Source organism: Tympanuchus pallidicinctus, unplaced genomic scaffold (assembly GCF_026119805.1).
Source record: "Tympanuchus pallidicinctus isolate F22 unplaced genomic scaffold, pur_lepc_1.0 scaffold21, whole genome shotgun sequence".
Classification (NCBI taxonomy): Eukaryota; Metazoa; Chordata; class Aves; order Galliformes; family Phasianidae; genus Tympanuchus; species Tympanuchus pallidicinctus.
Genome location: NW_026294733.1, coordinates 5,152,628 through 5,166,070, shown reverse-complemented (window position 1 = coordinate 5,166,070; position 13,443 = coordinate 5,152,628). Strand labels below are relative to the sequence as shown.

The following is a 13,443-nucleotide window of genomic DNA, read 5'->3' as shown; positions in this document are numbered from 1 at the left end:
CCATCTAAACTCGCCTTCTGGACTAAATCTTTAACAAGATCAAGGGTTTAACTTTATCAGTGGCTGGAAGAACATGACACCTTTTCCCTGGGGCAAAGTATCTCTGTTGCCTGGCATTTCCTGCAGATCCCTGCACCCATCCCACGCCTGGCTCCCTCGGCATTTCCTGTCACAGAGGGGCACAGACTGCCCTCCTGCAGGAAGGAAAGAGCAGAGATCTGTGTCCTTTCGAGGGGACGTTTCCCCTGCTGGCAGCACAGTCCTCACCAGCCTTGCCAGCCCTCAGCTCAGGAGAGCCATCCTCAGCAGCTAGGCCCAGAGCAGGAGCACAGTGATTGATTATCTCTGTTAAGACTGCAAATGGTTTCTGAGCACGTTCAGGTGGCTCAAAAGCCATCGGTCCACCTTGGCGGTGAGGCAGTCCTGTGTTCCCTGCAGAGCATTGGCTGATGTTGCAGTGTGCAGCATCTCTCAGCATCCCCAGGGCCATCTGAAGAGGGGAACGGGGAAAAATGGGGTGTGCAGCCCCAACCCAGCCTCATGGCTGGGTTTCTGCATCCACAGCAGTGGAGCTCTGCTATGGGGCTGGGAAGAAGGGAAGGGTGTGCATTGTGGCTGTGCTGTGGAGCTGAGCTGGGTGCCGTGTGAGCCAGCAGCTCATCTGGCAGCTCTGTGACAGCAGGGACTTTGGCAGCAGCCAGCGGCTGGCTGGGGGGTGGGGGGAGGCAGTAATGATGGTCCGTGTCAGCAAAGGTAGCAGAGCATGAAAGCAATTTCACACTTTATTAAACAATTCAGGTGCTGGCTGTGCAAGACGGGAGCAAGCAGTGCCGCTCATGCCTGTGCTCCTAACTCCCAGCCCTGTGGCCACCATCTGCGGGGCTCAGCCCCCCAGCAGCGCAGCACTGCAGGTACCTTGGGTCCTGAGATCCTGCTGCACGTGCTGCTCTGCATCCAGCCCTGCGTTCCCTACACACCACAGCCCTGCACACATTGCGTCCCTGGGATGGACCCAGGTTTGGGAACCAGGCCTTGGAGTTTGCATGGATGCCGTTCTTCCCTCGGCGATGCCAGCCGTGCCTCGGTCACTGTGCGCCTCGCACACAAACAAGCCGGCCCAGGGCCAGCAGGTCAGATCTGATCCTTGTTGTCGCACCCTCTGGGTGGACACCATCCAAATGCCAGCATGTCCAGGATATGAATCAGCTCAGGCACAGTGCCAGCGCCGAGTCCCTTGCTGGCCAGCGGAGGCTGTGGGCAGCAGTGCCACCCAGCTCCACCGCCACCAGAGCCCTGCGCGAGCTGGAACCCAGGCTGGTGAGCGGCTGCCCCACACACGGCCCTGCTGCCGTGCTGCTGCTCTGGGCGATGCCTGACCTTGAGGTGGGCACCTGGCCAGGAGCCGCCCCCCGGGCACAGGCATGTTCCACCAGCCCGGCCAGAGCGTTCCTCTCGGGAGAGCGTGTCCTCGCCGCGCTATTTAAAGGCACGCTTGTGCCCTTTATTCTTCCTCGTGGTTGGGCTGGAAGGGACCCGTGCCCTGCGCTGACCCCGAGGGAGCAGCCGAAGCCTCTGTGCAGCAGCGCAGTTGGGGTGATAGAATGGGAGAAGTGAGAGATGTCGGTGTCCCGCGTCCTCACACCGCGTAACAGCGCACGTCCCGGGGAGAGCATCTGCAGGGAACGTCCGCGGGCACCGAGGATCCACGCGATGCGATTGGCAACGGAAGATCCCGGAGGAGCCGCGGGCGGGAGGCGCGGCGCTGCGGTGCTGAGCTGAGCTGAGCTGTGCCGGGACGGCGCCGCCACCTCGCGGCCACGCAGCCACACCGTGGGCACGGGGCCGGGCACGGCTGCTGCCGCACCGGAGTCTCGTACCGTCACAGCCAAGAGCTGCGGTCGCGCACAGAGCGCTTCTCGCGCCGCGAGCGTCAGCGGCCCTCGGCAGCACCGCACCGCAGTGCAGGTAGCAGGAGTAGGGCTTGGTGGCCGAGAGGTGACAGAGCGCCGGCGTCGGGGGCAACCAATGCCCAGATGGCGATGGGCCGTGTGGGTGGGCACAAGGGAGCGTCATCCCGCCCGTTTTGTGGAGAGCACGTCTCCAAGAGACACGTGCCAGGCTGGAGCCCCGTTTGCAGCACTGCGGTCTTTGCAGCTCAGACGTGATTTACTCAGGGATGGTTCTCTCATCACCACTACAGGCATTTTTCTCACCAAAATGAATCCCTGCCGAGCTGCAGCCACATGTCACTCCATCCCAAGTCTTCTCTCCGTGCTGCCCAGCCAGAAGCAAACACACATGGACGTGGCACCCTCGCACTTTCCTGCCCTTGTGCACAGCGGCACAAAGCACATCTCCCCACTTGCAACCGCCCCTGGGCCACATTCTGCTGCTTCCCCAGGCAAGGGCTGTGCAGCCACTCCCTCAGCAACGAGCTCATCGGGTGCCAATCAGACAGCTCTCCTCCGTGAGCGGCACGAAGCCATCGGGTGCTGCGCTGGTGCTGCTCACACGGGCAGATTCCAGCCCACGGGCTCCTGCACAGGGACTGTCCGCAGGTAGCTGGAGGGCACGTAGCCCCGCTGCCCGTTCACCTCCACCAGGCTCCACTCGGTGCTGCCCTTCTTGTCGTGTGGCTCCAGCACCACCACGGGCTGCCCAGCCTGCAGGCTGAGCTCCTGCGGGCTGCGCGCTGTGAAGGAGAAGCCAGCGACCACCTGTGAGAGCAGGAGGAGAGGAGGAAGCACTTAGCAAGAGTCAGAGCTAGGAAGCAAAGGGACATGCATGGCAGGGTAGGACCTAGAGGGGACACCAAGGACATCGATGTAGGGACAATGGAGACCTCCAGTGCGCAATTCCCTTGCTCTGTCCACCCCAGGTCCCAGAAAGGCAAACCTCAGCCTTACCCAGGCGGCTGTGACACTCCTGCAAGGCACACAGCTGCACACAAATGGTTGTATGTGTGCTGGAAAAACAGGTCTGTGTCTTTGCCCACGAATAGAGAGCTATCAGGGTCGCTGGGAACAGCCCTGGGTTGTCCTCTCCTCTCACCTGGAAAGCCGGGGTGAATGTGGCCACCTGGGGTTTAGGAGCTTCAGGTGACACATAAGAATGTCGCCTTCTCTCTGTACCACTCTCCAGGGCTGACATCTGCATCCTGGGCTGCTGGCTTGGTCCCAGGCAATAGGGCTGGAGTTTGGCAGCAGGCACAAACCCTCGGGGTCCTGGAGAACATGCACACACAGGTCATGGGGTTCCACCACCTGGCACACATAGGATGGGTTGGAGGAGAAGGGAGGGGAACTTGGCTGTGGCTGGCACAGCACAGGAGCTCCACTCAAACGTGTCCATCACTAGGGTACATCCAGAGCAAAAGCCCAAATAATGGGTTTCAAGACACTTCTGTGTGGGCTGGACTCTCCTTTCCCAGTCTTGACACTTCACAAGTGCTCTTTTGGGGAACAAATGAGGAAACCCAAGATCTACAGCCAATGGCTACAGGTGTAGCTGGCAGAGCACAGATGGGTTTGGGCTAAGCCAGTCCTGGAAAGGAGGGTCCAGGAGACAATGGCTCACTGTTTCATCCAAGCTGAGGAAGTGGTTTGGGTTTGTTTTCTGACCCTGGTGCCTCCCTGCAATGTTAACAGTACCTCCAGCATCCACAAGCCATCTGCCCTTGTTGCCTTTAGTATCCACACTTTGCAGCAGAGCCACAATCTGCCCCCTTTGCAAGGTCAGGTCCATGTCTTTGCTGCCACTGATGTTGCTTGTCACTTGGTAAAGCTTGTCTGGGCCGTGTTTGCTCACAAGGGAAAGGACCTTCCGCTCCTCAGCAGGGTTCAGGGGCTGGAGGGGAACAAGAAACACAGGAGCACTCAGTGAGACACAGGAGACTGAGGCCCTTTGTGAGCATGTTCTATCATCATGTGGTCACGTTCCAATGGGTGCTTAGAGAAAACTCTCCACACTATCTGCTCTTCCTCACAGTTTGGAGAAGACCAGAGCTCAGAACCAGAAAAGCTGAGGCTGTTCCAGCTCTGGTTATTCCCAGACAGCCTCTTCTGGAGTAGCGCTGTGGCTGTGGGGATCCCCTGTGCCACTGTGTGAGCCAACCTGCCCCCAGCATCCTGCACCACGAGGTCTCAGACACAGCGCCTCCTCATTGTCAGCCCTTCCTTTGGCACAGGCTGCCCAGGGAGGTGGTGCAGTCACCATCTCTGGAGGTGTCTAAGAACTGTGGAGATGTGGCACTAAGTGAGCACGGTGGAGATGGGTTTGTGGTTGGACCCGATGATCTTAGTGGTCTTTTCCAACCTTAATCAGTTTATGATTTCCAGCACCTACCTGTGGCACAGGGCTTGGTGTGACAGTCTCAAATGCCTGGATGAAGGTAGAGAGCTGAACTCCTGACTGCTGCAGGGTGTCCTCCACCAGCCTCCAGAAAGCGGGCAGCAGCATGTGGCCATGGGGCATCTGTGAAGGACGCTGAGGTCAGTGTGGGATGCAACCAGCTCACCAGAGCTGCCATAGGTCCTGGCCCGCGCCCGCAGCCCCACGGGCCTGCTAGAGGGGGAGATGGATGAACCCAGCTAAAACAGGCAAGCCTGGATGAGCACAAGGATACCCGCTTTCCTCCTCTCACCTGCTCTAGTTCCTTTTTAGCCTCATGCAGAACCTCTGCAGCCAAGTCCTGCTGCAGGACGCAGAAGGAGCCCAGGAGCTGTTCCAGGAGCTGCATGGCCACCTGGTTGAAGCGCGGGAGCTCAGCCACAAGCAGGGCATTGATGGCCAGATAGGTGTTCATGGCTGCTTCCTCATCATATGTCACGTTGCCCGTTTCGCTCCTCCTCTCCTGAATCTCCTCGTAGTCCAGCAGCTTGTCCAGGCGCTTCTTGACCAGCTGCTGCGGCCCCACCAGCATCTCTGCCAGGCTGCAGAGGGGCTGCCAGACAAGCCTGTCCAGCCGGCGCCTCTGTGGGATGACAAAACCCAAATCTCCATGGGAACCCCACTGGACAGGCCCCGCTGTCTGCATGCAACACTGTCTTATGCATTAGAAAAGGCTTGGGAGCCTGCTGGAGGACTTGTGTGTGCTTACCCCATGTCTCACCCTGTGCAGCATGGGCAAGGGAAGGGCTGGTGCTCCCTACAGGGGAACTGTATCCAGTATGGGGATCTGTCTGCCCTGCCACAGCCTGCACTGTTTGGAAGCCCATCTTGGCCATGTTTACAATGAGTGGGGCTGAGGGCAGACACCATCTATGGAATGCTGATGGGCTCCCAAAGCTGAATATTGATAAGAATGCTCCCTGCACCGGGCCATTCTGAACCCCACTGTCTGTTTCCCCTGCCCTGGCAGCCCTGGCAGGAGGTGTGAGAGATGCTTGGCTCTGATCCCAAAGGAGCTCTGCAAAGAAGGAGCACTCACAAACTCTGGGAACACAGCGCAGTGGAGGTGCTCTGCGAGGCGGCGGTACTGCTGGGCAGGGCCCTCCTCCATCTGCAGCTCACACTTGTGTGGGGTGGGCAGCAGGAATGCCTGGAAGGGAGAAAGCAATCAGGGCAGGCCTCTGGGAGCTGCCCAGCACCGTGCAGCATCCTGTAACTATTCCAGCAGCATGGGAGCTTCTCTCCATACATGTTGTGCACACAAATATAAGGGGGAGAAAGAACAGCCATTCCCTGCCACATCTCACTAGCACACAGACTGCCATCCTCGTGTGTTCTTCTCTTTTTATGCACTGTTTGGGCTACAAGGAGTCATCCTGTCCCCTTTTCCTTCATGTCATCCCAGTGTGGGGAACCGTTCTCAGTATTTTCAGGACAAGGTCCTTCCATCCTGACATAGGTGCTCTCTGACCCCTCTGCCATTTCCTGAGATCTTCCTGACAGTCTTTTTGCCATTACTCATGCTTTCATTTCCTTCAGACAGCCTGAAGGATCTCTGTAAGAAAATTACAGCAATTACTGACCCAGGTCACTCAGAAGGGAAGTCTGCTGCCATGCCTCATCTGGGGACACTTGTGCCTTATACCTGGTAAAGCAAGAATTTCCAGGCTGAACAACGAGCACTTCCAGCTGTTTGATACTTTGAAATAATGATCAGTGTAAGGATTGACTTTTCTCAACTGACACCCAGCTCTGCCAATGAAGCCTTAGCTTCATTTCAGCCTCCTGTGGATGGAAGCAATCTTCTGAGGCTGTGAGTTCCCCAGCACAACAACACGTTTCAGCCGAGAAACACAAATCCCTGAGCACCTCCAGCTGTTGTCTGCAGAGGGCTTGGGGGTGTTCTGCAGCTCCCAGACAGGGTCCTGAGGCCTGGATGGGGAAAGTTGCCTGCACACAGTCAGGGCTTTACCTCTAATTGCTTCAGGTAGGATGCCACGTTCTCCTTCAGTGCAACCACACTGGATGCCACGCTCTGGAATTTCTCTTCCAGGTCATCATACTCCTTGTCCTCTGTCTGCAAGGCAAGGGGCGGCTTGTCTCTGTGCAGGCAGAACGGGAGGGGTGGGGGCAGAGGGGATGCCAACACAAGGTGCAGCCTGAAGCTGGAGCTGGGGAGACCCTGAGGGGCTCCAGGAGTTTGACAAGGGCCACGATACGGGGTGTTTGGGCACTACATGGGACGTGGTGCTGGGGAAAATGTCCTAACTGCAAGCAGTGCTCTGTGTCACTGGGTGTGCATCCTTTCGCTGGGATGCTCTACGGGTCTGAAGGGCTTTCGGAGGTCAAAATGTTCCCCTTTGATACTTATGAGGCAAGGAGGGAGGTCTGTGCCTGCGCAGCGGCTAGAATCGGAGACCAACAGCCACACTGGGTCACCCGGCAGGCGGACGGGGGCTTACATGACAGCACAGGCCGCTGGGTGTCAGCACCGAGCTCGGCTCTCCCTGCCTCGGAGCAGGAGGAAAGCCGCAGAAGCGGCAGAGGAGGGAGGTAGGCGCACCTTGGCCACGATGCCGGCCTCGTGCATGAGGAGCCGGCTCAGCCGCGTGGTCTTCTTGGCGATGGAATGGGTGTTGAGCCGAGCCAAGCGGTCCCGCAGCGTCAGCTGCTCAGCCTTGTTGTACTTGGTGGCTGCCTCGGGGAGACACGAGAGGGGAAGGAGAGCTGTTGGTGAGCGGCCCGGCGGCCCCGAGGTGAGGGGCTGCTCACACAGCTGCTCATCTGTACAGCGAGACCCCGAGGGTGCTTTGACCTTCATTCATAGGACAACAGTGCTCTGGGACCAGAAATCCTGCCTGCAGCCACCAGCAAACCAGTGCAGATCTGGCTCCTGCAGCACTGCGTCCTGGCTGTTCTCTGCAGGTAGCATGCTCTTATCACAGCCCTGCAGCCCAGCAGCCTCCCTGCACGGTGCTGGGGCAGCTGTTGGGATGCTGGTGTGACCAAGAGAACAATGTGGCTGCAGAAGCTTTATAGCAGCAGCCTGAATGGGTGAAATGGAAAAAGCAAGGTGAGAACAGCAGCAAGGCTGGGGCTGATCAACAGAATAAGCACAACCCACATCAAAGAAGGGCAGCCCCAGGGAAACTACCATGAAAACCAAAAAGCAGAGTGAGCTTGCATTTGTGGGGAGCTTGATTTCTCCTATCCCAAGGGCAGGATTGTTCCTTCAACTCCCCAGCCCAGGGAATGCAGATGGACCAGTTCTGTGCTCACTCCTATGCCACCCTGCTCCTGCAGCTTACCCAGAGTGCAGCACCCACCCTGAGCCAGGTTCCACAGTGCCAGGAGCTGCTGGGACGCAGCCCAGCCTGCAGCCCCACCTGGCAGGATGGCTGAAGGACAGGAGAAAGGGAGAGCTTTGAACTGACTTGAATAGGAATCAGTGCAGCACCAATGGGACGCAACCAGGGTTGAACTGAGCCTCCCCAGCCACCCGCTGCCTGTGCCATGCCCTCTGCCTGAAACGTGCCCCTGCTCACCCACTTCCCGGCGCCGCTTGTACTCGTTGATGTTGGCATTGACCTGGGTCATGGCACGCACGGCTGCAGCGAGGGCTGCGTGAGAGCTGGTGCTGGCAGGGGTGTTCTCCAGGATCTTGCCCAGCAGCAGTGGGTATTTGGTGACTCTCTGCACCGGCATCACCAGGAAGAAGCTGAGGTCCGAAGCGCTTGTGTGAGGCCTGAAGGAGGGGGAATTGCGTGAGGATGGCATGGAGGACAGCACCGATGCTTCTCTGGGCTTCTCTGCAAGCATTCTGGGGATAACCTGGCCCTTCTCCAGCACCAAGAAAGCTTTGCTGCCTGGGATCCAGAGGTGAGCTGTGGATTTCTGTCCAAGTACCCCAGCTGTGCATCCTCAGGCAGTGCTCACCAGCGTGCTGTCCCCGCCAGCCCCAAAGAGAGTTCCAGGCCTCAGCAGGCATCTGGTGCTCCTGAACAGAACTGTGCTTGACTGGCTGAGAGGTGCACGACTGACACCCCAGGCTGTGTGCACAGACCCTCTCTCTACAGCACATCTATACTGCAAGCAGGAGGAAATGCAAGTGGCTTGTAGTGTTTGTGACCACAATGATGGGGCAGGAAGGGTCCTCCATGTCCACTGGGGCTAGCCTATCTCTCTGCTGATACTGGAAAATACATATTCTCTGTGGCACAGCTCCTTTGGATGGCAGTGATAGGGGGAGAGGAACAGGCAGGAGCCATGGGTGCCACCCCACCACAGGTTTGGAGTCCACCATAATAGATTCCCAAACTGTAGTGCTTTGACAGGTCCCAGAGGATGCAGGAGAGGCTGTGAAGATGTGGCACTCAACTAGGTACCCCAGAGCAGGTACCTATCCACGAAGGGAGCTTGTTTAGAGAGGAGAAGGGCAAGGCCACTAGGGAGGGGGTGGCATGGGTACCTACACTGTCGTGGTCAGGGTCTCCATGATCTCCTCCTGCAGCCTGGGGTCCTTACGGTAGCTCTCCACCAGAAGGAGGGCATGCTCATAGCTAGCACAGTAGATCTTGTAGACCATCTCCATCTCCTCCTTGAACTCCTGGAACAGAGTGCCTGGAGGAGGAGGGTCAGGCTGGATGGGACAGTTCTCTTCTATGGGAAGGGGTCTCCTCCCCACATACCATATGAGTTTGTTTTCCACTTACTGATGCTGAGCAGCTGCTCATGCTCCTGGGTAGCAGTGTCCTGAAGTCCCCTCAGGAACCGTCTGGAGACATGGAGGATGTCATCAATGTTAGAGAAGAGTCCTTCCAGGTCAAGACCAGGCAGCTGGAAGGAACACAATTGCCCCAGAAAAAAGCCAAGTAGATGAGATGGAAGATCTGGCATTGTGGAATCATCTGCACTCTCTCAACACCAGTATCCTTCCAGCAGCCTCATGTGACATCCGAGGAGCTGGAAACGCTCCATTTCAAGAGGCATTTGGAGATAAGACCTGGCTTTGTTCCCAAGCAGGGCAAGGCCTTTCTAACATTACAGATGCAGAGTTAAAGCCTTTCGATGGCTGTATGGCTAAGACATAATGTCTGTTCAACCCACGACCCTGCCTGATGGGGGCAGCTGGGGGGCTGAAAGGATCAGGGCGCAGGTACTGGCCTCCCTCCCAGCTGTCCTCAGCATCAGCCCTGCTGGGATCTGGGAGCCCCTCTGCTCCCGGCACATTCACCCCACAGCGCCCTCACCTGCTTCTTCTGGAGGTGCGCCCGGATGTCGGACAGGCACAGCTGGAGGTTGTGCACATAGCTGGCTTCAGTGGTGATGAGCTCCTCCACAGCCAGCCGCTGGCTGTGCTCCATCCTCTCACAGAGCATCACCTCCTCATAGATGTGTGCATCATGGTCGGCTGTGTTCTCAGCAAGTGGCTCTTCTGTGTGGGTGCTTGCCATGACAAGATGCTCTGCAAGAGTGAGTTTGGGTCAGGGGCTGAACTGCAGCCACAGGGACTGGTGCTGCGGTGTCCGGCTCGGTGCTCACACTTGGTCCACCTATGCCAGGGGACAGAGAGCACTTCCATAGGCACATCTGTGGGATGCACACTTGCTCCAGGGGACAACAAGCCATTCACATCTACAAGCAAGGCTTTCCTACCACTGATAAGGTCTGGATGGATAGGGCAATACTCCAAAAACATAAAACCATAAAATGCTGAGAGCGAAAAGTAGACTGGCTGTCAAGGGCAGGCACCCACGTGAGACAGATGGGGACATGCTGAGCAGTCGTGCCCAAATCCCAGCAGCCAGAGCAGCACCCCGGCACCAGCTGTGCGCCCCTCCCCAAGAGGAGCACAGGGCTCCACCACCTCCACGCCTGCTCCAGCACTGCTCGGGCTGGCTGTCACTGCTCAGCAGTGCCTGGCATGCTGCCTTGCATTCAAGTGTCTTTTTCAAAGTACAAAGAGTATTTATGTGACGCCTGAACAACAGGCATTTCTATGGGAGGGAGAGCTGATTTACAAATTGGGGGGAGGAGTGGGCAAAGGCGTGAGCGCCTGGTGCCAGAGGCGCTGGGAGCCCCTGGTGCTCAGAGTGCTTTTTGCAGAAGTGCTGCTCTGGCTCTCTCTCTCCTTGTAGAGAGCACAAAATCTGGGAGCTGATTCACGGCACTTCCTTCTCAGGGAACATCCCCTGTTATGCTGGTGCTGAGGAGAAAGGCGCAGCTCTCCAGGTGGCACAGACAGACGCTGGGGCAGCGTGAGGCAGGAGGCCTTGAGATACAGCCAGCCTAGGGCAGCCTGGCCTCCTGCACAGCTGCACAGCCGTGGTGTATGTGGTGGGAACAGAGAGCTGAGCCAGAGCCTCAGCTGGAGGCTGCTCCAGCAAATGCTGGGTGCTGCAGCAGTGAGTGCCCCTGCCTGGCAAATGCCCGCAGCTGCTCTGGAGGAGAGCTAGGCTTGGCAAGAACACAAATACATGCGCTAAGACAGCAGGCACAGCGCCTCTGCTTGCTTTATAGGAGAACTCTACCCTGCTAGCTGTCATCCCAACCCCCTACGTATCTGTGGCTGCCACAGGACACTGTTCTGCGCTCTACTGGGTGCCTCGGAGGTCCCCAGACAGTGGGACGCACCCCAGAGACGAGCAGATGATTGGGGCCGGGGCTGGAAGTGCTTCAAGCTCTGCACGGCAGAGGGGCACACAAATGCAGGGACCGAGGGGAAGGCAGGGCTCAGGGTGCTGCCGTGCTCTCTGGACCCACCGCGCTGTGCAGCTCTGCCCCACTCCTCACTGGCTGCAGCTCGAGGAACCAAGCACTGAGTGCCACCGGTCCCCGTGCCGATATGGGGACCCCTGCTCTCCCATGCTCCAGGAACGGCTCCCAGGCTAGGAAACCTCTTTGCGCCCCCATCTGAAACGGCGGAGAAATAACAAAATTGAAAAGGAGCCGTTCTGACAGCAGGTTTGATTCCCCGGCTCTCCCCTCGGCCTGCCTGCAGATCGGCGCTACGCTGCAGCCTCCGCGCATCCCCGCAGGAGAGCTGCACCCGGGGGAGGGCAGGGGCTGCCGGGCCCCAGCTCCCACCCCGCAGCGCCCCGGTGCCCGAGACCCCCCTGCCCGGGCCCGACCCCGCTCTTACCTGCAGGGCCGGCGCCGGGAGCCGCGGCCGCGCAGCCGCAGCGGGGGGAGTTCAATGACAGCGCGCTGCGGGAGGGACTGGGCGGCCCCCGGCGAGAGGGGACAGGGTCCGGCCGGGGCCCGCCCGCAACGCCCGGGGGAGCGGCGAGGAGGAGCGCGGCGGCGGCGGCTCCGCACCGCCCGCAGATGCCCCCCCCGGGTCTGATAAGAGAGGAGCGGCGGCGGGGGTGGGGAGACCGCGCCTGCAGCCGGTGCCCGAACGCCAAGCCGGGTCAGCCCCGCAGCGGCGGCCGAGCTCCGACTGCGGGTTCCCGGCTGCGGCTGGCTCGATGCGGTGCGGAGCTCCCCGCTGCTGTACGACCCGGCGCTCCGCGGCTGTTTGTTTATGGCTTCGCTCCCGGCTGTGCGGGGCTGGAGTTGCCCGGCGCGGCCCGGTGCGGTGCCTGGGCACCCGCTCTGCTGGCGCTGCCCTGCTGCTCAGCCACAGAAAGGGGTTCGGAGAAAGCAGAAATGAAAAGTGCCGACGAAGCGGTGCCACCGGGACTCACGGACGTTTTAGGCTGCAGGTTTTTTTCGCTTGTGAAGTATTTGCATCCTTGTAAACAAGCTATTGAGACGGCAGCAGCTGGTGCACAGCCAACTCCCGCCGCCCCCGAGCGCGTCCCATCCAACCACAGGGAGGTGACAGCCGCACCTGGATTTTTCCAGGCTGACACAGAGCATCCAGAAGTGGCGCAGTGAAAGGACACACGTAGGGGCTTACAGAGGGGCACAGTGGGCAGACACATGGCCACGTGGGGATGGGGCTGTGAGTGCAAGCAACCCACACGGGCTGGCAGCAAAGGCCTTACCTGGCTCTGGCTGCAGGGATGCAGATTTTCTTTCTCCCCCGCAGCAGCGACTCAAGCCTCAGCCAGGTCCATTCTGGAGCAGCAGAACGCCTGGCCAGGTGCCCCTGGGGACAGCATCTCAGCAGTGTCAGGAGCTTCCCGGCTCCATCCTTGGGCAGGCACACTTACCACCACATCCAACGAAGCCATGGAGGTATGTCACTGACTTTGGCTCCCATCAGCACCCGGTGCTGCGTCACACCGTGGCTGGCAGTGCTCTCCTCCCAGCACGTCCCTTGCCCCAGCAGCCAGGGCAGTGGGGCAGCATTCCCGGCTGTCTACTCCTCCCCAGATGGGTCATGCTGTGGGTGTTCCCCCAGGCATGTTTTCAATTCCAACCAGTATTTTCGGATGCTTGATAGCACAGCTAGGGTGATTTCCTTGCAAGACCAATGTGCTGCCAAGTGATTTTCCCCAGTGTGAGCAGTTTCCTTCCTGCTGTGTCGCTAGCCCTGTTCTCTTCCTATCCCACCCCAAGCTGGGGCTGCACAGCTCCATGCAGACATGCTGTCACCACTCCAGAGCTCACCAGGAGTCAGGAAGGCATGGGAGCGGGCTGGCTGCCACTGCCAGGCTCTGGCAGTGAAAAGCAAATAGGTGCATGCTGGTCTAGAACAATTGTTTGTGTTTCCAGGTTTCAATAAGCCAATCTAAAGGGCCCTGCTCTCTTCTCCACCCCGTTGGCACTGACTGCTGTAGCCTTGTGGCCTTAGATCCTGCAGGCATGTGATCCAGCAGCGTGGCATGGGGAGGCACAGAAGGGCGCAGCGCTGCGGAGGCGGCAGGGCAGGACTGCCTCCTCCTGCTGGGCTCCCTGGTTTCTGCAACCTCGGTGCATGCCTGTTTTTGCTCACAGCTTCTCCAGGGTCACCCCCACACACCACTGGCTCTGCTTGTACCCACAGCTGCGGCAGAAGCACCCAGAGGGGAGGGCAGCCTCCCAACATCTCAGCCCAAACTGAACAACTCCTGGAGAGCTGTTTGCAGCTGATGGGCCAGAGCAGAGGGATTTTCCCAATTGCAC

The 13,443-nt window shown here is 58.9% G+C and overlaps 1 protein-coding gene across 9 annotated transcripts; it reads right to left on the bottom strand.

The window, feature by feature from the left end:
* Nucleotides 1–754: 754 nt before the first annotated feature.
* On the bottom strand, nt 755–12,988 carry ARHGEF37 (Rho guanine nucleotide exchange factor 37). 9 transcript variants are annotated; one of them, XM_052684815.1, is made up of 14 exons: nt 12,381–12,988; nt 11,152–11,301; nt 9,639–10,075; nt 9,102–9,225; nt 8,862–9,009; nt 7,935–8,134; nt 6,953–7,083; nt 6,362–6,466; nt 5,429–5,539; nt 4,643–4,972; nt 4,345–4,473; nt 3,651–3,846; nt 3,052–3,224; nt 755–2,717 (listed from the first exon to the last, which is right to left on the bottom strand). In XM_052684815.1, the coding sequence occupies exons 3-14, from the start codon at nt 9,840–9,842 to the stop codon at nt 2,508–2,510; spliced, it is 2,061 nt and encodes a 686-aa protein (XP_052540775.1). In that variant the 5' UTR covers nt 9,843–10,075; nt 11,152–11,301; nt 12,381–12,988; the 3' UTR covers nt 755–2,507. The 9 variants fall into 9 exon arrangements, with proteins under 9 accessions (XP_052540775.1, XP_052540780.1, XP_052540777.1 ...); XM_052684820.1 differs by lacking the exon at nt 12,381–12,988 and having other exon boundaries at nt 9,639–9,853; nt 9,931–10,075; XM_052684817.1 differs by lacking the exon at nt 11,152–11,301 and having other exon boundaries at nt 9,639–9,941.
* Between the last annotated feature and the right edge of the window lie 455 nt (nt 12,989–13,443).